This window comes from Lepisosteus oculatus, chromosome 4, assembly GCF_040954835.1.
Source record: "Lepisosteus oculatus isolate fLepOcu1 chromosome 4, fLepOcu1.hap2, whole genome shotgun sequence".
Taxonomy (NCBI): Eukaryota; Metazoa; Chordata; class Actinopteri; order Semionotiformes; family Lepisosteidae; genus Lepisosteus; species Lepisosteus oculatus.
The window spans coordinates 3,888,554-3,913,730 of record NC_090699.1 but is presented as its reverse complement, the minus strand read 5'-3'; the positions used below and the strand labels follow the sequence as shown (position 1 = coordinate 3,913,730).

The following is a 25,177-nucleotide window of genomic DNA, read 5'->3' as shown; positions in this document are numbered from 1 at the left end:
CACCACGCGTACAGTTTTCTTCCTGCACATCGCTTTTACTGCTTCGGCTGCCTGCATATTCGGACAGCTTTTTCCACATCCAAATCTTACTCTCTTAGCAACCTTCCCCTGAGTGACTGATCTTTTATTACAGGTTCTGTTAACTCTCCACACTCACGTTTTACTCCGTATTCGCTACTCAGATATCGATCAATCGTTTCACCTGGTTTCTGTGCACAAGTGGAGAATCCGTGTCTCTCATAAGTCATGTATCGTTTCGGAAGGCAGTATGTTCACACGTATCCAGTATAACTTCTAACTTCACGTGTTCTCGGGCTTCAGACTGAAAGCTGTTCTAAACCTCCGGCGCTTCCTCCCCGATTATATGTAATAAAATAGACGCTTTGGTTTCATCACTTCTTTCATCCGCAACAACTGCCGATGAATACACTTCGAATCGCCGTTTAAATTGATTCCAGTTTCCAGCAGTATTACCTCAGGACTGCAGACTGGGGGCGGCTGGAACTTCTCCACTTTCACCGGAGTTTTCTTCCCTTTGTTCAGTTTGCTGCAATTCCTTCCCCGACCCGTGTTTACTGCAGCAAGACCGCTTCTGACACCATATCGTGATTTAAGGTTCGTTTATATAAAAATATCTCCAACACAAGGAATGTGTTTAACTTACCTTTCTAATTGAACGGTGAGTCAGCAGTTCGCTCACGGGTCAGCCACCTGCGAGCTCACGCACTAGCTTACTCCAGGGAGTGTCTCAAAATTACTAGACCAACTAAAACACAAGGGAGTGTGTTAAAACTACCCATCATGACAACCCCTCTGTGTCTCTCCAGTGTCCAGCTCTCCTCTGTCCAGGAGCTCTGTAGTGGTCAGTCAGGGGGAGAAGCAGGGACAGTGGTCCTGGATGACTGATCTCAAGCCTGTTCTGTATGAACCCCTCTGTGTCTCTCCAGTGTCCAGCTCTCCTCTGTCCAGGAGCTCTGTAGTGGTCAGTCAGGGTGTGACAGAGGGACAGTGGTCCTGGATGACTGATCTCAAGCCTGTTCTGTATGAACCCCTCTGTGTCTCTCCAGTGTCCAGCTCTCCTCTGTCCAGGAGCTCTGTAGTGGGCGGTCAGGATGCATCAGAGGGAGAGTAGCCCTGGATGGTTTATCTTCAGATCACTCCTGTCAACACGAAACCTGGAGAGTATTTTGAATGTGGTGGCTCCCTGATCAGTAGTTGCTGGGTTCTCACTGCAGCACACTGCCCAGAACTGTGAGTAACTACAACTCTACTTTACCTAAAATTTAATAATTAATAATAATCATTTCTTACACTTATATAGCACTTTTCTGGACACTCCACTCAAAGCGCTTTACAGATAATGGGGATCCCCTCCACCACCAGCAGTGTTTGCTCTCTCTCTCTCTCTCTCTCTCTCTTTCTCTCTCTCTCTCATTACAGGGTGACTCTGGGGGCCCTCTGGTGTGTAAAGAGAACAACAGATGGGTTCAGGTCGGGGTTGTGAGTTTTATAACCAGTGAGAACTGCAAAGCCCCCAACACCCTCAAGGTCCTTACCCGGGTGCTCAGCTTCAGGCCCTGGATCAAGAAGAATACAGGTGTTTGAAGCTTCATCTAATGCTGGGGAACAGCGCCCCCTGCTGCTTCAGAAGCTCACTGCAGGCTCTGCAGTTCACAGATCTGACTCCGTTTGTAACAAGAGCAGATTATCTGACCTGCTGCACAGTTCCTCTCCCCCCTCCGGTCCCTCCCCCTGCGACTCTTGGCTCTGCTCTGCCTGCTGTGAGAGATCACTTGTACTGAGACTCAATAAAGCTCCAGTCATTCACACTCCTGTGAACTAGCAAGGAGAGGATGACCTCAGGAATAGTGATTGTGTAAATTTTATCATTTAAATTATATTAAAGAGAAAGAATATTGCTGTGTACATTTTCATATTTAGCTATCATTACCATCTGTGTGTACATTAGGTATGTATTACATTACAGTAGTGTTATTATTTTCTGCTACCAAAATTTACCTTTGAAGTTTCTCTATGTGGATGTAAACCTGAAAGAGGCACATCATGTTCACAAGCTCCAGTATAATAACAGTTTAAAATTAATAAGTCTAAACAGCATACAACTTAATTCTATAATTGGAAAAGGATGGTCCCTCAGCACTGACCAGGAATGGAAATCTGTGTTTTCTGGCATCAGCCCAACTGCTCCACGAGCCACATTAAGCTTCATTGCTCCACCTGGCGGTTTTACAAAGCACTGCAGTCACACCACTGAAACTTTCTAAATAGCTGCGGTCTCCTGCAGTATCTCGCAGCCGCTGCAGTCTCCCTCGCTGGTACCGGCTTTTATAAGAGACTCTGGGGCTCCTGTGTCTTTACACACCTGCACTGGCTTTTATAATAAACTAATTTTATAATAAACTTTATTTTATATAGCGCCCTTAAAGCGTTGGTGTGTTATTGTGCTATGCCTTGAAGTGGTCTTACAGTGAGCTGCAGTTTTCCTGCTGTGCCTGAGCACCATGGGGGCACTGTTTCTCACTGGAATAATTCTACTGAGCTGCAGTTCCTCTGCTGTGCCTGAGCACCATGGGGGCGCTGTTTCTCACTGGAATAACTCCTTTGAGCTGCAGTTCCCCTGCTGTGCCTGAGCACCATGGGGGCGCTGTTTCTCATTGTAATAATTCCTCTGAGCTGCAGTTGTCCCGCTGTGTCTGTTCCTCAGTGAGTTTGTCCACTTGCTGTTGTGACAAACGTGGCTGCTGTGCCTCCAGGTGCTCGCCGCGGTGTACAAGGCCCTCTCCGATCACCACGTCTACCTGGAGGGCACACTTCTGAAGTCCAACATGGTGACCCCCGGACACGCCTGCACCCAGAAATACACGCCTCAGGAGATTGCTATGGCAATGGTCACCGCCCTGCGCCGCACCGTGCCCCCCGCTGTGCCAGGTCAGGGGTCGCGGGATTGGAGGGCGAGTGTGAGGAGGTGGGGGTTACATTTCGATGGTGTGGCGTCCGGCGGTTGTGTGACGCCCCTCTCTCTCTCTCTGTCCCAGGGGTGACGTTCCTGTCCGGTGGGCAGAGCGAGGAGGAGGCCTCCATCAACCTCAACGCCATCAACCAGTGCCCCCTGCACAAGCCCTGGGCCCTGACCTTCTCGTACGGCCGCGCGCTGCAGGCCTCCGCGCTGAAGGCCTGGGCAGGCAAGAAGGAGAATGCCAAGGCCTCCCAGGAGGAGTACATCAAGAGAGCAACGGTACTGACACACTGACCCACTGTCTCACTGACTGACACACTGACCCACTGTCTCACTGACTGACCCACTGACCCACTGTCTCACTGACTGACCCACTGACCCACTGTCTCACTGACTGACCCACTGTCACACTGACTCACTATCTCACTGACCACTGACCCACTATCTCACTGACTGACCCACTATCTCACTGACTGACCAACTGACACGCTGACCCACTGACTGACCAACTGACACGCTGACCCACTGACTCACTGACAGACTAACTGACGTTCTGACACACTGACGGACCCAGTGACGCAGTGACTGACCCACTGTCACACTGACGGACCCAGTGACGCAGTGACTGACCCACTGTCACACTGACGGACCCAGTGACGCAGTGACTGACCCACTGTCACACTGACACAATGACACACTGACGGACCCAGTGACGCAGTGACTGACCCACTGTCACACTGACACAATGACATGGAGGAGAGCACCAAGCCCTCACAGGTACTGACACACCGACCGACGCACTGAAACCTGCCACAGAGAAACAGATCAGGACCGCTTCCTGCTTTTTAAGGAAATAAGTGCCCTGGACAGTCGATCAGTGAGTGTTTCCCTGGGGACCAGCAGTGAAGCCGGGTGGAGGGGCAGTCTGCTGCTCGGACACTCTGTACTGAGCCGGTGCTGATATCCGTCTCTCCCTCTCTCTCTCAGACTAACAGCCAGGCTGCGGTCGGGAAGTATGTTCCCACCGGAGACAAAGGTGCAGCCGCCGGAGAATCCCTGTTCGTCGCCAACCACGCCTACTGAGAAAACTCCACCCCTGGTGAAGACACGCCCCCTGCCGTGACATCATCACATGGGGGCGGGACTCTCGAGGGGAGACGTGGCAAGACGGACAGCGCCTTCAGCCAATCGGGCGCCTGCGCTTGTGTAGTTAACTGTGCTGTCCTGGTAGTTGTAGACCCTACTGTGTGATGTCACTTCGTTCCATGTTGTGCCTTCTCTCTCCTTTTTGCCTCTAATATTGGGGGAAAAAATAAATAAAGGTAACCCACAAATGCTGGATTTTGAGTTTTATGGGGAGATTTTGTTAAATTGTTTTGCTTCTGGAGCAGTAAGTGTCTTTACTAGGACAGGAGAACTTACCCCTATCTCCTGCGGTCAGTGAGCTTGTAACTGAGTCAGGAAGTCCAGCAGTGATGTGGATTCAGGGTCACTCCTGAGACTACACTGTGTGAATGAAGACTGCTGAAGGTTCGAGGGGGCTGTCTCACCCCTGGGCTGCTCAGGGACAGGTCGAGCAGAAGGAAAAGACTCAGTGTTTCGTCTGCAGAGTCTCTTCAGGCCTGAGGGAGGACGAGGAGAGCAGGAGAGTCCTGTGCTGGTGTCCTGAGACTGCTGTAGAGAGGAGGGGGTCAGTCCAGCTGGCTGTCTCTTGATTTCAAGCAGCTGAACTAGAACAGGCTAAACTCAGGCTCATAACTGAGGTCCTTAGGCGGTTTCCAGTAGCGTTAGTGATATTGACAGGCAGCCCTGAGCTTGATAGCTCTATTAACCAGTACTGGACACCACAGGAACACCGGTCAGCTCAGATACTCAACACAGCTGGGGCTGATGCTGACCAGCACACACTTCCACAGGAAGAAGCATTAACAGATAATTCCCCTCCGGTGTGTGTGACAACAGGAGAGACAGGAGTCCTCAGGTGTGTGTGTGTGTGACAACAGGACAGACAGGAGTCCTCTTGTGTTTGTGTGACAACAGGAGAGACAGGAGTCCTCAAGTGTTTGTGTGTGATAATAGGAGAGACAGGAATCCTCAGATGTGAGTGTGACAACAGGAGAGTCAGGAGTCCTCAGGGGTGGGTGTGTGACAACAGGAGAGACAGGAGTCCTCAGGAGTGCATGAAAACAAGAAGGACCATGTTTAAGGTTTTATTTATTCTCTTTGGCTATTTCAAGTAGTGAGTCAGAAATGGACTGTAAAGCTGGTGTCACATCACTGCAGGATCCCAATAGAAAACTGAAAATCACTCTGGTCCCTCTCCCACAGTGATCTTGAGTGTGAGGCTCCTCTGTTCATCTCCTCACACACTGGCTGACCCTGACACTGAGACTCATGGGAGAACCAGCTGTAACACTGGGAAGAAAAAAACTGAGACCAGTTCTTCAGCACAGGGACATTCAACTCTAAAAAACATTTTCCATGCAAACAAGATTCTTCTCAAACTTTTGTGGCCCTTGTGTGCGTCTGAGAACCAGCCCTGTGGTTTGGAGGAATGAGAAGAATAAAAACCACACTGTCATCTTAATGAGAACTGAGACCACTGATGTAGAGAGGAACGTCTTCATGCTGGACCTCAGCAGACCTTTCTCTCATCTCATCCTGAGTCTGCGGAGAACAGTGTGTCTATATACGATGTGACCACATTCCACAGACACCACCAGACAACTTCTGACGAGCTGAGTACAGACCAACAAGAACTTCTGAGTTGAAGTTCTGAGAGTTCTGTGAAAACCAGGAAGGTGAAAATGATTTTCCTGAACTTTCTCTCTGGGCTATAAATCTTAGACTTATTTGAAGATAATAAAATATAGTTTGTTGAGTTTAAAAATTAACTTAGAATGTCAATAACAATTTTGTGTTTGATGATGTTTTCTATTTAGAGATTATTGATAAACTTTTGAAGCACTGTGTCTCCTGTCCTGTTGTGTGCGTTTATTACTGAGGGATTCTCTGTGATCTCCTCTCTCTCTCACTGTGTCTCCTGTCCTGTTGTGTGTGTTTATTACTGAAATAGTCTCTGTGACCTCCTCTCTCACTCTGTCTCCTGTCCTGTTGTGTGTGTTTATGACTGAGGGATTCTCTGGGATCTCCTCTCTCATTGTGTCTCCTGTCCTGTTCTGTGTGGTTATTACTGAGGGATTCTCTGTGATCTCTTCTCTCACTGTGTCTCCCGTCCTCTCAAGGTGAGACTCTTGGCTCTGTTCAGCCTGCTGTAAGAGATCCCTTGTACTGTGATTCAATAAAGCTCCAAGCATTCACACTCCTGTCTGCAGTGATGTTATTGGTCTTGTGGTCCAGGTCTGTTTGTAGTTTGTTCCGTCTTTCAACTGACTTTCCCCAGTTTCACAAATGCGGAAGGGACTTCGATGGAGTTTTTACATTTGTAAATGAGCTTCCAGATCATTAGGATCACAATGCAAATGTAGAAATTAGACAGTGTTTCGGTAGACAGGCTCGACGCAATGGAGGTGTTCAGGTGCAGAAGGCTGGCTGTATTTTTTCGAAAGGCAGAAGTCAAGACTAATTTTTCCTTGACTGACGTGACATCATTAATGACTGTACAATTGTAACGTGGAGAAAGCAAGTTTAAACGTTGCAAAGGACCCAGTAAAGGCTTCTTCTGTAACTGAGCTCCCTGTAGATGGTAGGGAGCTGTGTCAGTATGCGTAGGCTGCAAAGGAACCAGGAAGGGTTGATTCCTGCTGAAAAGCGGAGAAAGGAAACTGCAGAGATAATGTAGCAGGAGAAGAACAGCCAGGAGGCGGGAGAAGGGAGAGGGGAGAGGCAGAGAGACCATTCAGAAGGTGCTGCAAAGTGGAGAGGGGAAGAGAGACGTGTCCAAACCTGCATGAGAATAGAGACGATTACAGCACGTTTTGTTCCAAGGTAGAAAGAGGGACAAAATAATGAAAGGAAACAAATATACTTTATTAAATTACACGAAAACCAGTCTGTCGTTGAGAGAAGGAGAAGGGGTGAATCAAATTTCAGGATCATTTTTGTTTCTGTTGTCTTTCTGCTGTGGGAGTTGAGAAACCCTTCTTTGAGAATGCAGACAGAGAGATCGGTGTGATCATGGCCGTCTGAGGTGAAATGAGAAACTAGGGGCTTGGAGAAATCTTTCATCTTCACAGCCCTGACGTGTTCTCTGAAGCGTCTCCGAGTCTCCTTCCTGTTTCAATATTCCATACATTTTAATTATAATAAGTCTTACTTTTAGTTGAGTAAAACAGCCATTTTAGTCATACAGACATTTCAGTCAAGCAGTTGAATTTATTTGTATAATAAAATGTATTTCTAAGAGAATAATTGAACAGCTCGAAGTTCGATACTCATTTTGTCAACAGTGTTTTCCCACGGTACAGCACTGCGTCACGAAGTGAACAAAGTGAAATATTTCAGATGCGGTCGGAGAGGGCGGTACTGAGAGTCCTGAACTTGACGTTTCTCAGGTTGTTCTGAGAGTTTGGGCTAAACACGGCTGGGATTAAAAAAAGGAGCGAATTGTAGCATGTTTTGTTCCAAGGTAGAAAGAGGGACAAAATAATGAAAGGAAACAAATATACATCCCAAAGTTACAAAAATAATCCCTCAGATAATGATGTTGAATACACAAACTGCCAAAGCAGTGCAGTATTCTCCCGGTGCAGTCTCTCGTGTTTTGGGTTAGTTTATATATATTAAACACAGCTGAACACAACACCAGGAATGAGTTTAACTTCACTTCTTACTTGAACAGCAGGTCTGTCGCCATCTTCTAACCCGCTTGCTCTAGGGAGCGTCTCACAATTACCACACTAACCAGCGCACAAGGGAGTGTGTTAAAACTACCTCTCACGACACAATCCCTCTGTGGACAGAGATTCGTCCACATGAAATGTCCAAACGGCAGGACGGAAGACAAGACTGACACGGAGCCCAAGTTTCTGTCCCTGAAGAAAAAACTCGCCGCTGCCATAACCTTTTGGGCTTCATATGAAGGAAAACAGAGCTTCACTGGCCAATTATCACACTTCATTGGGAACCAAAGACCAGAAAAAAGAGTAACGGACACAGCGCGTCCACTTTCCCCTGGGTCAGAGATCACATAGAACTTCCCTCACACTAAGCAAAGCTCCACACAATAAACCCCATAAGAACATAAAATACACAATACTGAACATGCTGATGTGACCCTGTCTAAGAGGAGCCGGGTATTAGACTGGCTGTAGCTGCTCACAAACACACGGCTAGTTACAAACTACAACTCCCATAAACACCCTGAGTCACTTCCTGTCTGCGTCACAGTCCCTATTCCTCCTGGCTGTGGTGACGTCAGCGGGTCCCTCCCCGTTCTGGCAGCTTCACAGTCGCCGGCGCGTGCAGGAGAGACTCACAGGGGATTTCATTTTTAAAAGTTTATTTTCTTAAAATTAGAAAAAAAAAACATGGGAGGGTTTCCAGAGATATTTACAAGTCAGGAGTACAGCAGGCTGGTAGCGCGTTATCTCGCCCTCTCTCGTACATGTTATTTTTCCCCGTTAAAATGTTATATTAAATTTAAAAATTTAAACATGAAACAACATCGTCATTTCTACAATTACTACTATATTGATGACCTCATCTCACTGCCCGTCAGTAAACCCGTCTCCCAGTGTGAGCAGTGGACAGAGAGCTGGGAGAGAGTCAGCCTGTGTTCATGAGTCAGTGACGGGTTTAATATCCACACTGACAGTAGGCAGCAGCTCAAGGTCTTTATAATGATCCTCAGTACAGAAGACAGGATAGATCTTCTCCCCCTGAGTGAAGACCATGTCAGTGAAAGTGTAGACATGAGCTCTGGACTCCACTGTGTAAAAGGAGACCTTCCTCTCCTCAATATCCACACACACCCCCAGCTTCCTGGGCCGCAGACTGAGGGGGAGAGGGGTCACAGGGGCAGTGAGAGCAGAGAAACCATAAGGGTGAGAGTACAGACACCAGTAACCCCGCTGGGGAGAGAAGCTGAACTCTCCTTTCCTCTCTGCAGACTCTCTGGTCACTCCTATTCTCCACCTGTCATTCACCTCCACCTCCCAGTAGTGTCTCCCTGAGGTGAAGGCCTCCCTGCTCACGACACAGGACCTGGAATCAAACCTGTGAGGATTGTCAGAGAGACCCAGTCTCACTCTCATCCACTCTCGCAGGCTCACTCTCTTCCTCTCTCCCCATCTCACTCTCTTCCCATCCTCAGACAGGCTGAGCTCACAGTGAGCTGTATCAGGGTCCAGAGTCACAGCAGCTGGGGAATAAAACACAAACATCACAACAGGCTCCTGCCGATCACAGTCCAACTCAACTCCATCAGACTGTGAAATGTCTTTGTCCCCAAACACACCGAGAGAGAAACACCAGTCAATTACTAATGACTGCTCTTCCCTTCCAGAGAAACGACATCTTCTTCACTGTTTCACTAGTGTTACACATGGGAGTGATCCCAATATCCTCTAAATACAAACATTAAACACTTGTGTTCACAGCGATGAAACTTTATTTTTTTAAACGACATTATTAATAAACACAGGACCGACCGGACTGCAGGAGAAACTACAGCCCGACCACTCGCTTTCAAACACTTCACAACCCACCACAACGACCTGTATACTGTAAGAAACTGGACAGCCTGTCTGTTAAACCGGTTTATTTCAAATCCTAGTTCAGCAGCTCGTTCATCTTCTCTAAGACCATTTTCCTGATGACGCAGAATAAAAACGTGCTGAATTCAAAAACTGTATACTGCTCGTTTTTACAGAAAAAAAATTAATGGAGAAAGCAAAGCCTTACTGAAATATAAGAAAGCCTTCACACTTCTGTTGAAAATGTGAAGAAATATCCAAAGTATTCAATTTAAAGCAGAAATAACACATCCAGAAACCTGGAGAGAAAGACGAGAGAAACAGAGGCGCTCATACTGACTTCAGACTGCTCGCGCTCACTGTCCGCCTCTCTGATAGGGCACACCAGCTGTCAATCAGTGAGCTCTGTCCACTGAGAGACGGGGGGCGGGGCCTATACATGTTCAGAGCGAATGTGGGGTTTTAATCGATTCAATTCAAGAAGCTTTATTCGCATGACCAGTGAACACTGACTTAATACTCTCCTCATACTTAATACTTCAGTCTTAATTCTTGATACGTAATACTCTCCCTTTGTCTGCCGGTCAATCTAGTGAAGATCAAGGAGATTCTTCTCAGTTCTTATTTTTTTTGCTCCTGGAGAATAGAAAGGCTGTAAAAAAGAGCCTGTCCAGTATAAATATATTGGACATGGCCTGGAAAAATAGGTATCTACATATGCTACATTTTGAAAAATCACTTTTGAAGAAATGAAATGTTTTTTTTGGGGGGGTGGATATTTCTTCCTAGTATGTGTACTGAGTAAGATATATAGAAATCTGATGTTTCAGACTTGATGTCCAGGTGGTTCCTTGAATTCAGACCCTGAACCAGGCCTGGACTCTCTATACTGTCCAAGATATTGCAAGATGTTCAGGACACAAACACTCCAAGAGAAAATGACCTTTCAGGAGCTGGGGGTTAAAGAGGTTCAGCTCCCCAAAATACAATATTAACACAGCCAGAGGAAAGAGGGAAACAGAAGAAGAAAAGGTGATTTTATAATGTTTCTTCCTGCTGACCCATCAGGTTGACATGTGAAGAGAAGCAGCCGTTTCTTAGACAGAAGAGAGGCCTACAGGCCCCAGAGGAGCCCCTGTACCAGAGTCCCACTGCTGCCTCTCACAAGAGGCTGTGTGTCTGTGAAACTGTACTGTCATTATACCATCCTTTTCCCCAACCTTTAACAGTTTTTTTCCTTAGGATTTGAATGGCTTGTTATTATGGGACTGGCTCTGCTCCTGATTCCTCCTGATATTCCACAGTTATTCCCAAATCCAGGGTCACTGGCTCTGCCACATTCAGCCTGTAGACCCTCAGTCAGAAGTGAGCAGAGACCAGACCACATGGAATTCAGGGAAAATGAGTTTTCTACACTGTCAGCCCCCCCAGGAGAGACTCATACTGGCCATTAGACTGAAATACAGGATAGAGATATAAATTCCCACCATGAAACTTTGATTGATCTTCACAGCCCACATGTAGGATGTTACAGAAACATGAGACTGAAATACATCTCCTTCTGTTAACACACCATGAATGACCATCTCACACTAAAGAGACCTTCTGGATTCAAGAACTCAATAAACCCAGACACTAGGGCTTAGAACAGCATCTCTACCATCAAGAAGAGACAGACCTACCTGCAGCACTGCACAGCCACTGCCATTCTGAAACACAGAGATACAGACACTGTTAATCACAGTCACACACTGGAACGCAGAGATACAGACACTGTTAATCACAGTCACCCACTGGAGCACAGAGATGCAGACACTGTTAATCCCAGTCACACAGTGGAACACAGAGATACAGACACTGTTAATTACAGACAAACACTGGAACACAGAGATACAGACACTGTTAATCACAGACACACACTGGAACACAGAGATACAGACACTGTTAATCACAGTCTCACACTGGAACACAGAGACACAGACACTGTTAATCACAGACACACACTGGGCTCCATAATCAAGACAGAGGTGTCACTACAGTTTTCATTATGTACCTCAAAGTACCAAAACTCAGGGGGTCAGAGGTAATTAAATTCACTGGAGACCACTAATGCTCTCTTGAACTGGTTTCTTTCAAGAGACTAAAAGTTAAAATTACAAGAGAACTTCAGACATACTGTATCAGTATTAAAAAATCAGGAGCTCAGCTTCATTCACACTGAAACCAGTGTGAAACCTCCTCTTTATTGATCATGTTCTAAGAATTGAAAAAATACATTAGTAATAGAACTATATAAGAATGGACTACTGTGATATATTATTTTTGTGGTTTATTGTTAGTGTTGCCCAGGTCTTTCCTGATCCATCAGAATTGCCCTTTTGGGAGCTCCTGCCCCCCAGTTCCCCAGTTTAAATACCCCTCTGTCCTCCACACACACTGACAGGGAGAGAGCTGGAGCCCAGCAGGAGCTGTGACTTTAAACACAGTGGACTTACGCAGGTCAGGGATGGGGCTGCCTTCAAGATATAGTTTATAGTGAGACAGTGCGTGGGTTATCAGGCTGTGCTGTTTGCTGGATTTACGTCTAATATCTCTGAAGAAGATCGAGCACCAGTGTGAAAACAGCTCACAACCAGCAGCCCACTGAGACCCAGCAGTGTGAGCCTGGCCAGTACCTGGAGGGGAGACTCCTGGGAGAGCTGAGGCTGCTGCTGGAAGAGGTGTTAGTGGGGCCAGTAGGGGGTGCTCACCCTGCAAGCCCCAGTACAGTGACGGGTACACATATTATTCTTATTATGTAGGATCATGAGGTCAGCAGTGAAATAGTGTTCTTACCATCAGTTGTGTAAATATTGTAATAACGGATTTTGTAATCTCTGTTTATTAACATGCTCCACTGTGTAGGACTCATGATTCGTACCCATGGCATGTAGTCTCCTACAGACTGTGAGCTTTTCAGAGTAAATGGTTTTGATTTAGGTTGGGTGATTTTATAGCTCAGTCAGTCCAGCACAGACATGATTCCACTGGCTGAATGACAACATGATCACTGTGAAAGGAGATGACATTTTCCATAGGAACAAGATGTGAACCTGCAGTGAATCTCAGTTTACACTGATTCTCATTCTCCTTACTCTTTTATCAGTGTATTTCTCACCAGGAATCAATACTAATTAATATTAGTGCTCAATAGCAGTACTGTGTCTGTATCTTCAACAGGAAACAGACCTACCTGCAGAACTGCACAGCCACTGCCATTCTGAAACACAGAGATACAAACACTGTTAATCACAGACACTGTTAATACCAGACACCCACTGGAACACAGACATACAGACACTGTTAATCACAGTCACACACTGGAACACAGAGACACAGACACTTAATCACAGTCACACGCTGGAACATAGAGATATAGACACTCTTAATCATAGTCACACACTGGTAGTAAGATGTCAGTACAGTCAGGGCTGTTTCACACAGTGTACATACGTGATTTAGGGATAGGAGCTCGCTTCACAGCATCTACAGAGAGAGAGAGAGAAGATCTTTATTGTATTAAAGACCATTATTGCTTCTTACCTGTTATTATACCAGAGTTTATCCTACAGTCTGCAGTCAGTTCATTTCAGGATCCCCAGTCTCCACTGCAGTGTGGATCAGAGTGTCAGTGAGTGTGAGCAGCAGTGGCTGTAAGACTGGAGTCTCACTCAATAAGACTGAGCAGCACAAGGCAATAAGACACACAGACACATCACAGGACACCCTGGAGTCTGGTGCTTGAGCCACTGAGAGAGATATGAAATACAGTCTGCTTTCCACAGCAGTGAATGTTGTTTCATATTTAAAGAAACATCATTGTTACAGAATTCTTTTCATTGTCAGATGATTAACAGTATAGCTGCTTTCACGGTGATCAGTATAATATTTTTATCATATCATATTCTGTTCAGTAAAATATAATTAGTGTTTGTATTTGTTGATCTTTGATCATACACTCACAGAAGATCACATACTCTGTTCTGTAAGGATGACAGGGATGGCTTTAAGACTGAGCATTAGTGATGGTAATTTTGGGCCTGGAAGTGTACTTGAGCTGTGCAACACAAGCTGTGCCACAGTAACACACAAACCCCCTCCTGGTGTGGATACTGACAGGGGGCTGACACACCATGTATATACACACCCACCTGACAGGTCAGTCTGAACATTTGATATAACTGGAAAAATGTATGAACTGTCAGGGTGTCTGTGGGGGTCAGTGTTAAAGAGGGATCTTTGAACTTCAATTTCTTTACAATTGTGACTCCTGATGTCTGTTTCGTGTTGCTATTGTTCCCCACAGCAGCTCAGGGGCAGCGTATGATCTTATTGACAAGAATGAAGAACAGACACAGGAAGAACATCCATCTGCCCATTTCTATCCACTGTGTCCAGTACAGGGAAGTGGAGAGTAAAGAGCCTGACCAGGCAAACAGCGGGCACAAGACAGGGTACCCCTGACATGACCCCAGTCCATCGCAGGGCAGACAGAAACAGACACACTCACAACAGGGCTAGTTTTCCCTGAAGCCAGTTCACCCAGTATACCAGCATGACTTTGGACTGTGGAAGGAAACCCACTCAATCATGGGAAGAACATACAAACTCCACAGGGATAGCACAAGAGGTCCAGAATTGAACCCAGGGACCCAAAGGTGCAAGACAGCAATACTGACCACTGTGCCGTCCTATTGCTCACACGAAGGACATGTTGACATGAAACCTAACAGCTCAGTGAGGTGGAGTCTCTGTGCTCACATCACTGGCCTTCAGCTGTACTGTTTTTTGTGTGTTAATAGAGCTCACTTCTCTGACAGAGTGAGCAGCACTGGAGTCCCTTGCAATCACAACATCACTTCTTTAACTCACAGGGTCAGGGTGTTAATCCATTACAGTTTGAGTGTGTTAGACGGCAAGAGACACCTGTGGGAGTTACTGTAGGAAGTACAAGTTCAGTTCAGTTGAAATAATCTCAGTACAGGACAGTCCAGTACTCTACTCTTCAGTACTGTGGGGGTCACTGTCGTTCACACACTCTGAGGTTCTCACCCATTTCTGCTTGAACAACAGGAATTCCTGTAAATAATAATGTATCGATTAGACAATCCAGCACACTGATATAAAACAAAAATAATTACAGTACATTGATATAATCTTTTAACAAGATCATCTCATAATTGCAGTTTGACAAAACTGTCTAATTACTTTCAGTCCATTTTTAGATTAAATTAAGTAATGCTGAGAAAACATACATTTTCCATAATGTGAGCTAAGTACAAAGAAACAAACAGGAAATTGTTTAATGTGACCACACTTCAGAAAACCTCCAGAGAACACATTGATCTACTCACCATTTACTGCATTGATATAATATATTTCAGATTCCCACTGTGTCTCCTCTTCTGTAAGAAACAGACAGAGTCAGTATCACTGACACAGACATCTGCACTGACACTCTCCTGGGGTCTACAGTTCTAAATATGATGTACACTCACCCCTGATATCAAGAGGAGGTATCCTGTGTTGCTCAAACACTGTTATATAGTGGGATTTTAAACCCATTCTAGCACAGATATTCAGACACACAAATACAGAATATTTAATGAGCACATACTGTCCATTCTTCTCCACTGGATTAGCAGAAGTACTGATGCTGCTACAGTAACAGCTGCTGTTATTAAGAGAGTCACCATCCATCCAGAGGGTGAGGGTGGAGGGAAATAGTCCCCTGTAAAACAGAATAAATAATTAGATTCATATTCAGAATAAGCTATATGAAGGTAGTGTGATGGAGTGACGGCAACCGAACACACCCGTTTTGTGCTGTCAGTCAGTGCTGGTTTCCATGTGTATGCAATCAGACAGGACACCTGGATCATCTGGGCAGTTTGCCCCAGGTGGGTCAGGTTATTTAAAGTCTGCTTTGACAGTGCTCTGGACTCTCATGTCGACAGTTCCTGTTTCCACTTGGATTTCTGACCTGGCTTGACTTGACCTCGTTCCCAGATCACCCCTCTGCCTGTTACACTCCTGTGTGTTTACTGCACACACCACACCTCCTGTCCTCACTCCTGTGTGTTTACTGCACACACCACACCGCCTGTCCTCACTCCTGTGTGTTAACTGCACACACTACACCGCCTGTCCTCACTCCTGTGTGTTTACTGCACACACCACACCGCCTGTCCCCACTCCTGTGTGTTTACTGCACACACCACACCGCCTGTCCCCACTCCTGTGTGTTTACTGCACACACCACACCGCCTGTCCTCACTCCTGTGTGTTAACTGCACACACTACACCGCCTGTCCTCACTCCTGTGTGTTTACTGCACACACCACACCGCCTGTCCCCACTCCTGTGTGTTTACTGCACACACCACGCCGCCTGTCCTCACTCCTGTGTGTTTACTGCACACACTGTACTGCCTGTCCCCACTCCTGTGTGTTTACTGCACACACCACACCGCCTGTCCTCACTCCTGTGTGTTTACTGCACACACCACACCGCCTGTCCCCACTCCTGTGTGTTTACTGCACACACCACACCGCCTGATCTCACTCCTGTGTGTTTACTGCACACACTGTACTGCCTGTCCCCACTCCTGTGTGTTTACTGCACACACCACACCGCCTGTCCTCACTCCTGTGTGTTTACTGCACACACCACACCGCCTGTCCTCACTCCTGTGTGTTTACTGCACACACCACACCGCCTGTCCTCACTCCTGTGTGTTTACTGCACACACCACGCCGCCTGTCCTCACTCCTGTGTGTTTACTGCACACACTGTACTGCCTGTCCCCACTCCTGTGTGTTTACTGCACACACCACACCGCCTGTCCTCACTCCTGTGTGTTTACTGCACACACCACACCGCCTGTCCTCACTCCTGTGTGTTTACTGCACACACCACACCGCCTGTCCTCACTCCTGTGTGTTTACTGCACACACTGCACCACCTGTCCTCACTCCTGTGTGTTTACTGCACACACCACACCGCCTGTCCTCACTCCTGTGTGTTTACTGCACACACCACACTGCCTGTCCCCACTCCTGTGTGTTTACTGCACACACCACACCGCCTGTCCTCACTCCTGTGTGTTTACTGCACACACCACACCGCCTGTCCTCACTCCTGTGTGTTTACTGCACACACCACACCGCCTGTCCTCACTCCTGTGTGTTTACTGCGCACACCACACCGCCTGTCCTCACTCCTGTGTGTTTACTGCACACACCACACCGCCTGTCCTCACTCCTGTGTGTTTACTGCACACACCACACCACCTGTCCTCACTCCTGTGTGTTTACTGCACACACCACACTGCCTGTCCCCTCTCCAGTCTGCTCCCCTCCTGCACTCTGGTTCACTTAACCCCCACAGACCGCTGCTCATCTCCTCCTTCAGTGACATCACATGTAGTAAGAAGGCAGCTAACAAGGTACTTTTAAGTTTTAGGTTTTAATAGATGCAAAGGTAACCTGACTTAATCTTGAATTTTTATGGATCCATCCTTTTTTGCTTGATTATCAGACAAAACATTTACAGAAGTTTACAAGTTCCTCATGTAGGTTGTGTTCAGTGTCGCAGGTGTGTTATATCCTGGGTGTGTGTTATACCTCAGCTGTGTTACAGGGAGCTCCAGTGTTCATGTTTAATACTCACTGGGTATGTGGAGCTGAGATCCCCAGTCTGGCTCAGGAAGAGCACTTCTCACCAGGCAGGAGAAGATGTTGGACTCCTGTTTGACTGGGATGTAGCTGCTGACACTGAGGAGCCCCTGACTGTCCATGTCCACTGTGGGGGGCTGTGATGGCACCTCGTTTCCATCCCTGTCTGTCCAGATCACTGCAGGTTGAGGGAACCAGCCCTCTGATCTGCACAGCAGCTGGGCCTGATCTCCTCCAGCGGAGTGGAGAGACACTGAGGGCTGGGAGCCCAGGGCTGTGGGTTCAACACAACAGGATATATTTCACAGCTGATTGGAGCACGTTGGAGTAAATGTAGGTGTCTTAATGTGTGGCCTTCAGAACACACACAGACATGATAAAGACATGTTTGCAATCAACCCTTTAACGTTGTTTCTCTGTCAGGTTTTAAACTTCTCAATGCTGCTTCTGCATTCAGGACAACAGTTGATTTATCAATAAATAAGCTGAAGAGTTGAAGTATCAGTGCTGTCTGTGTGTAGGAGAGGGGGCCCAGTATCACTGGCTGAGAGATGTGTTTGCTGTGTTTTATTTTGCTGTTCTCAGTTGGTAAAGAAGATGTGTGCTGTTTTTCATAGCAATATGCAATGCAATGCAATCCATTGTGTTGTGCAGTTTTGAGTTGTGTACATTTGTAATGTGCTTTGTTGAAATGTATACTGTTGAGTTATGTAGTGTTCTGTATTGTGTTGTGTAGTGCTGTGGTGTGTTGAGTTGTGTTCTGCTGTGTTGTGTTGTGTCATGCGGAGCTGTGTTCTGTAGTGTTGTGAAATAATGGATTAACAGTAGCTGAGACTCCTAGTGTGTTAATGTGTGGACTGATCACAACACAGGAACCTCAATGCTCTCTAATGTCCCTGTCTGTGCAGACTGGGGGTGTGTAGTGCAGTGTTGTACTGTGTTGTGTAGTGCTGTTGTCACACTGAGTGTGTTAATGTTAGGACTGAGATAACATCACAACAGGTATGTCAATGCTTTCTAAAGTCCCTGTTTGCCTGTGCAGACTGGGTGAGTGTGTAGTATAGTGTTGTTTTTTGCGGTGTTGTGTTGTACTGTATTTACTCTGAGTGTGTTAAAGGGAGAACTGAGATGACATCACGACAGAAAAACATCAGTGCTCTCTAATGTGCTCTCAAATTGACTAATAGGAGGCAATTTAACAGAATATGGATTTATGTTTAACATATATGTCAATTTGTATTTGACTGTTAAATTATGAGTTCTCTTGACTAATAGCAGCTGAGCTCAATATATCAGTTTTCCTAAGTCATTGTTTTATGTATCATAACTCATCATGTGTAATTGCTCATTTTTACTGCTCATTGAAGTGATCAGTGATTTACCACAAATGTAATTCTGGGAGAAAGACACTCACCTCTAACACCCAGATCAATAACAGCTTCATCGTCCATCTGTTCAGACTCTACAAAGCAACTGTACCGTCCATGGTCAGAGCGTCTCACATCTCTCAGTGTTAAAGACACATTGCCTCTGTGGAGCTCCTGCAGGAATAGACCAGCCCTGTCCCTGTAGGCTGAGCTCTGTGCAGTATGGTCATATTTACGCTTTCGAAACAAACACACAGGGGCTGTGTAATCCCCTCTAAACCACCCGATCTGTAGATCCTCAGCACTGATGTCTGGTGAGAGGTAACAGGGCAGGACAGCGTCTTCACCAGGGAAAACAAACACAGGAGCAGCTGGACCATGAACCTGAAACCACTCTGAAAGAAAGAGAAAGAGCACAGCTGACACGAGTCTTCAACCTCAACACAGACAAACACTGAGACAAACTGTAGACTCATTACTGTCAGAATAAAGCAGAGCAGCTCAGTGACACACAGTGTTTTCTACAAACAGCATATCACTGATTCAGACCCACATGTGACTGAAGAGCACTGAAGATCAGTGAGTTTCATCTCACCATCTGCTCCTCTTCCTCACACCAGTGTTTCCCAAACTGGGGTCTGGATCTCTCACCCAGGACCCTCAGATCCTCACCTTCACTCATTGATAGAAGAGCTGTGACTGTTTTCACTGAGGGTCTGTTACTCTGCAGTGACAGTAGGGGGTTAAATCAGGCTCTTTACCTGTGTGTTTCTCTCTGCTCTCTGGTCCTTTATATACTGAAACACTTCACAAACAGAACCCAGATTAAACAGGCAAGATCCAGTCAGCCTCCTTCTACAAGTGTTGGCTGTAACATCTCTCCATCTTCCACAAACACACTTCAGACATGTTGTAATGTCCTGTGTGGTTTGGGTAACTCCAGGACTCCCTCTGTAAGCGATGAGTACCTGATGTAGCCAACATTAACTCACACACTGAGGCACAGACTGGCAGAGAGTGTGAAGCAGCTCTCAGGTCAGCAGTGTGACTTGGCCATGATTGACACTGTCTCTGAGTCTGTCAGCTCATCCCACAGGTGCTCAGGGGTCTGATGACAGAGTGACTCAGTGGAGGACATTGATCCCAGACTGACACACACCATCATGAGCAGAAAAAGGCTGATGACAAGAACAGACTGTTCAGCCCATCAGTGCTCATCGCTGTCCTGCACTTTCACAGCACCAGGCTCAGATTATGGCACTTATTCTTAATTTTGTATGTATTTTAAACACCTAACAAATTAAAGAATCTGAATCCAGAAACCCAAGACCTGAGACCAGAAATCTGCAACCCTGATCCAGTTGTGTCTTCCTGCAGCCGCCTGCCTTCAGTGTCACAGATCCTTCCCTCTGTCTGCTATCATCCAGTCACAGCACCATTCCTTCTCAGCTGTCTTCCCCATATTATAACGTAACTCCTCCTTTTCCTGCTCTTGCCCTCCTTCTTCCTTCCTCCATGAAATTCTGTCTGGTTCATTCCTTTATATTCTACTATGTTCAATATATTCTGATTTGTCAAATTATCAGCTGCTGCTTGTAACAGTAACAGGTCAGCAACCCATCACCTCATGACACACCTACAACTCCAGGCCTTTCCTCTCACAGCACTACTATGATAATTTAATACTCCCGAATGTTCTCACTGCAGATGAAAGAAGTGACGAAACAACAGATTTTAAGAGTTACAATTTTATGTTATCAGCTTCAGAAATTTGATTATTGGAAACTACTGAACTTTTCAGTCATCAGTGTGAAATCAGGGTTCTGGTCAGTTTATTGATTAAAATACCAATAAGAGTCTCACTGTACCTGATCCTGAGACACAGGACTGGCGGAGAAACAGCAGAGTCAAAAAGAGCCACTGTGACTGGTCAGACTCCATCTCTGACACAAAGAAACACTCTGAAGTAAGAAAGACACACTTATGAATTAAACGTCATCTCTGAAATAAAGGAAACCTCTGACAGAGATTAAATTTTTCTGAAACATGTAGACAGTAAACTTTATTTAAATATACAGACACCCTGTCTTGTAACTGTGCAATGTTCCCATTAACAGAAGCACTGATCATGCCGACTTTTTCACTTTTTCAATGAAATCTATGTTCAGAGCAAAAGTACTGCCTGCAGCGAATATTTAGTTCTCACCTGACTGTTCTCTCACACACTGCTGGATCTGACTGATCGCACTGTCACTCCAGCACACAGCAGCTTCAGTCCTGACCTGACTGTTCACTCACACACTGCTGTACCTGACTGATCTCACTGTCACTCCAGCACACAGCAGCTTCAGTCCTGACCTGACTGTTCACTCACACACTGCTGTACCTGACTGATCTCACTGTCACTCCAGCACACAGCAGCTTCAGTCCTGACCTGACTGTTCACTCACACACTGCTGTACCTGACTGATTTCACTGTCACTCCAGTACACAGCAGCTTCAGACTTGAACGTTGAATTTTCTTCAGCATATAGATCAACTCTTTGATCAGTCTCTGTGTTGTCTCAATGCTGGTCTGTAATTGGTATTATGCGCTGTAAGGTGAAGTCTTTTCTCCTGTTTAATCCTCCATCTTATTCACAGTAACTGCTGTTCACTGCTACAGGGACACAGTACTCTTCCTTCTTTCACTTTACCTAAACAGACCTGTTCTTTCAGCACAGACTCACCCAGCCTGCAGAGTAACATTCCCACTGAGCTGAGTCTATGTCTGAGCAGTGAACAAGGGCAGGAGAGCAGGTGGGAACAGGCAGAGCTTGAATCTTGTTTATTGTTCCTTTTCTGTCATTGGTGTTTTGTTTCATTTCCCAGGGAATTATTGATGATTTTAGATTTGTTGATGCTGAGTTTCATTTTGAATTGCCTGAACTTACAACTGAAGTCTCAGACATTGATACGTTACTATGCATCTTGTTTGACTTTCTTCTGTCTGCTTCTCAACCTGTCCTGATGAAATCTAGTCACAGTGCTGTGTCCAGTCTATAGTACAGCCCTTCAAATTTCTGGTCACTTACCATGACACTCAGACACTGCTGTGAGCAGGCAGAGACTCTCAGAGCTGTGGTCTGAGCTCTCTTCCAGAGACAGTACAGTGAGCAGGACAGGGACACTCAGAGCTGTGGTCTGAGCTCTTTTCCAGAGACAGTACAGTGAGCAGGACAGGGACACTCAGAGCTGTGGTCTGAGCTCTTTTCCAGAGACAGTACAGTGAGCAGGACAGGGACACTCAGAGCTGTGGTCTGAGCTCTTTTCCAGAGACAGTACAGTGAGCAGGACAGGGACACTCAGAGCTGTGGTCTGAGCTCTTTTCCAGAGACAGTACAGTGAGCAGGACAGGGACACTCAGAGCTGTGGTCTGAGCTCTTTTCCAGAGACAGTACAGTGAGCAGGACAGGGACACTCAGAGCTGTGGTCTGACACTCAGAGCTGTGGTCTGAGCTCTTTTCCAGAGACAGTACAGTGTAACAAGCAGTTCTTTCTGGACCCTATGCAGATGACACAATCCAGAATTGTGAGGAAACACTAGGGAAAAAGTCAGGAATATGGGAATGAAAACAGGGGGGAGTGTCCAAAGTGCACTGGTGCACGGGGGAGGTGTGGCCGAGGCAGCCCAGTAGAAATCCAAAGGGGAAATCCAAAACGAAAGCAAAGGTCCATGGCCGTGCAATCCATCCAAAAACCAGGGATTAAAAACAGGTGCCGGGTCAGGACCGGTTGGGGCACAGGAATAGGAGCAGGAGCAGGAAGCTAAAAACATAACGGACCCAGGCCGAACCAGGACACAGGCTCGATGCAGATCATCAGATGCAGAGCCTCGAGTAAAGTGAGCACCTGGCTTATAAAAGCGAACTGAAACAGGGTGGAAACAAGTAACAGGTGTGGGGAAAGAGGCAAACGAGGAAGGGCTGGAGCACCCTTAAGAGGAGGGGTTTGCGATCGTAACATACAGTGAGCAGGACAGGGACACTCAGAGCTGTGGTCTGAGATCTTTTCCAGAGACAGTACAGTGAGCAGGACAGGGACACTCTGTGATCATTTAAAAAAATGAGTTGTAACAAAGTAACATGCCCTGATATCAACATGCAGGCTAGTATCATCTCTGGCCAAGATTTACACACAAAGGATGATCAATAGTATCAAATCCCCTTGCACTTGATGGTGCTACTGACAGTCACAGCGCTGGGGTGGACATGTAATAGGTCGTAATGTACATTGTTATTTCATGTCAATTTCATTGGGATGTTATTTTGTTCAATCTGTTATCTGTTATCTACCCATAGAGTCTACATTCAGTTTCAATAGGTAATTTACTGCTTATGTCTGTGAAACACAGCGAGGGGTAGCTCCCGCTGCCTTCCTCATTCACACTAAAAGCCACTGATGAGGAAAAAATGAGTTGAGTGACTGATTTTTTCATCAGTTTCCTCTTCAGGGGTGCTACAAACACATGAGTGTGACAGGCTGCCTGCCCACACCAGCTGAGGAGTCAGATGTCTCTTGTTACTACTGTTGATCAGTTTGTAAGAAAACCGGCTCAGGGACGCCAAATATGTAACGTTGCCATAGCAAAATTAAATGTAGTGGCTCTGTGAAGGCACCAGTTCTGTAGGGTTTGGGCATTTACTGAGACAATTATTAATTGTAGCAGTAAATCACAAAGTTGATTCTTTTGATGGCTTTAGAGTCCAACCATGCGACATAACTCAAACAAAGCACACACACAGGTACTAATACACGAGGATACATAGAATATGCATGTAAACCTAACAGATCTTATCGAGAGGGTTATCAGAATACAAAAGGTATATATTCAGTCAGTTACAAAGTGTTACACATATCAAGAGGACATACGTTCAGTATATCATTCATTTAGACCGTTTCATAAATGAACTTGGTTATAACTTCTACATTAGATACTCAAAACAAGTACATAACTCTTAGGAATTAAATTGATATCAACTGGTTGGGATAACAATTGAATTCTCGAGCTGTAATGCATTGAAGTTGAATACTCATCCAATCTCTGGGGATTCAGATCTCCTGCGGGCACAAAGAAACAGTTGCAGGCTGTTGCTGTCCAATCCGCGCTCTCTGGCTCGGTGCCAGGCTGTGCTGTGCGGCTTGCGACGGTGCGCTGCTGATGCTCACTGACCGGCTAGTTAGCAAAGTTTGTGCACAGAAGAAAAGATGACTGTGGGTCCCAGCAAGTCAGGAAGAGGACCGGTTCGTTCCTGATGAAGAGCTAGTTCTGAATAGGGATTCAGCTGTCCACAGTTCCGACCTGTTCACGAGGCCTGCTGCTGGTTACTCTCTGGCAACCTCCACTCTAGACTCTTAGAACAAAGGAAAGTTCTGGCACTCGGACACACTGTCCGTTCCGTGGTTGTCCGGGCTGAGTCTCAGGATGGTCAGGAGGCGCGCTGCGAGAATGTCCTGCCCTTGGGAGCCTTCTGCTCCTGGGCTGTCCTGCCCTGGAATTCTCCTTTGAATTCCCTTTAGAAAAGTCCACAGAATTCTACTGAATCCCTTCTGAATCTTACTGAATCTCACAGGCTTTCTGTGTTGCCTGTTTTTACCTGGAGGAACTTCAGCTCATTGATTGGCTGAAAGTTCCATGGGCATCAGAGTCCCACATGGGTTACTCGGCCCTACCAGTCCCTGATTGGTTGATCAAGGTGAGATATGAGTCACTTACTCCTGACACTTAGGAATGCAGTCCAGATGTTCATCTGGCACTCCCTAGACAGATAGGCGCCAATGGATGACCATTGATCACGATAGCCAGGCTTAGCTAAGTGCATCCCCCTTTGGGAGCTGACCTTATCAGGAACCTTAAATCAGCCTGCATGAATAGTTTCTCTGTGGCTGCACCACAGAGATGAACAGAGAAATGGGGCCTCATTTGGGAAGGCTCAGAACACTTAATTCTTTCTTATTAATAAGCCTCACCGCTACAAGTTGATCTTGATGAAAATGCCCAGACAGGATCCCCATTTTCCAAGGGATCAAGGGAATAAGAGTGTTGTCTCGGATCCTTGGAACATGGATGAAGTCAGAGGGGAAGGACGTTTACAGACAGGGTCTGTCTGTGTGGCTTTCAGATTACCTTTCCACCCCTTTTTGTTTTCCATTTGACTGGTCAGACTACCGTAAGGAGACCAAACACAGTGCGCTCCCCCAGTGCCAGGGCTTGCAGTGACTGTCCATAAACGGTAGGAAGCCCTGAGGGACGAAGTTACAGTCCTCTTCCTTAGTTTCCTCAGTGAGGCATGGGTCTGCCTTTTGGTCCTCCTTCTCGCACTGGGAACATCAAGAATACGGATGTCATAGTTTTTCTGGGTCTAAAACGAAAGCCTCTTGTCATGCCCTCTGCAGCCAGAGGGCGCTCCTTCTCTGTCCTGT

At 46.3% G+C, this 25,177-nt stretch overlaps 4 protein-coding genes across 7 annotated transcripts in view; 2 read left to right on the top strand and 2 right to left on the bottom strand.

Moving 5' to 3' along the window:
- LOC138238056 (butyrophilin subfamily 2 member A2-like) overlaps window positions 1-25,177 on the top strand; it is a 223,328-nt gene that overhangs the window by 111,636 nt on the left and 86,515 nt on the right. The gene's annotated exons all lie outside the window — the stretch shown is intronic.
- Window positions 1-25,177, bottom strand: part of LOC138238054 (butyrophilin subfamily 1 member A1-like) — a 149,354-nt gene that overhangs the window by 77,099 nt on the left and 47,078 nt on the right. The window contains exons 5-11 of the mRNA XM_069187880.1: window positions 18,763-19,099; window positions 17,344-17,622; window positions 15,290-15,403; window positions 15,027-15,077; window positions 14,725-14,751; window positions 13,126-13,158; window positions 12,866-12,892 (exon numbers count right to left, since the gene is read on the bottom strand). Of these exons, the coding sequence (XP_069043981.1) occupies window positions 12,866-12,892; window positions 13,126-13,158; window positions 14,725-14,751; window positions 15,027-15,077; window positions 15,290-15,403; window positions 17,344-17,622; window positions 18,763-19,099 (868 nt within the window). The remainder of the gene's footprint in view (window positions 1-12,865; window positions 12,893-13,125; window positions 13,159-14,724; window positions 14,752-15,026; window positions 15,078-15,289; window positions 15,404-17,343; window positions 17,623-18,762; window positions 19,100-25,177) is intronic.
- LOC107075986 (fructose-bisphosphate aldolase A-like) lies at window positions 2,657-4,311 on the top strand. The gene is made up of 4 exons (XM_069188232.1): window positions 2,657-2,677; window positions 2,775-2,949; window positions 3,057-3,256; window positions 3,965-4,311. The coding sequence occupies exons 1-4, from the start codon at window positions 2,657-2,659 to the stop codon at window positions 4,058-4,060; spliced, it is 492 nt and encodes a 163-aa protein (XP_069044333.1). The 3' UTR covers window positions 4,061-4,311.
- Window positions 8,422-25,177, bottom strand: part of LOC138238055 (butyrophilin subfamily 1 member A1-like) — a 143,387-nt gene continuing 126,631 nt past the window's right edge. The window contains exon 13 of the mRNA XM_069187881.1: window positions 8,422-9,299. Coding sequence (XP_069043982.1) covers window positions 8,716-9,299 — 584 coding nt within the window. The 3' untranslated portion in view covers window positions 8,422-8,715. The remainder of the gene's footprint in view (window positions 9,300-25,177) is intronic.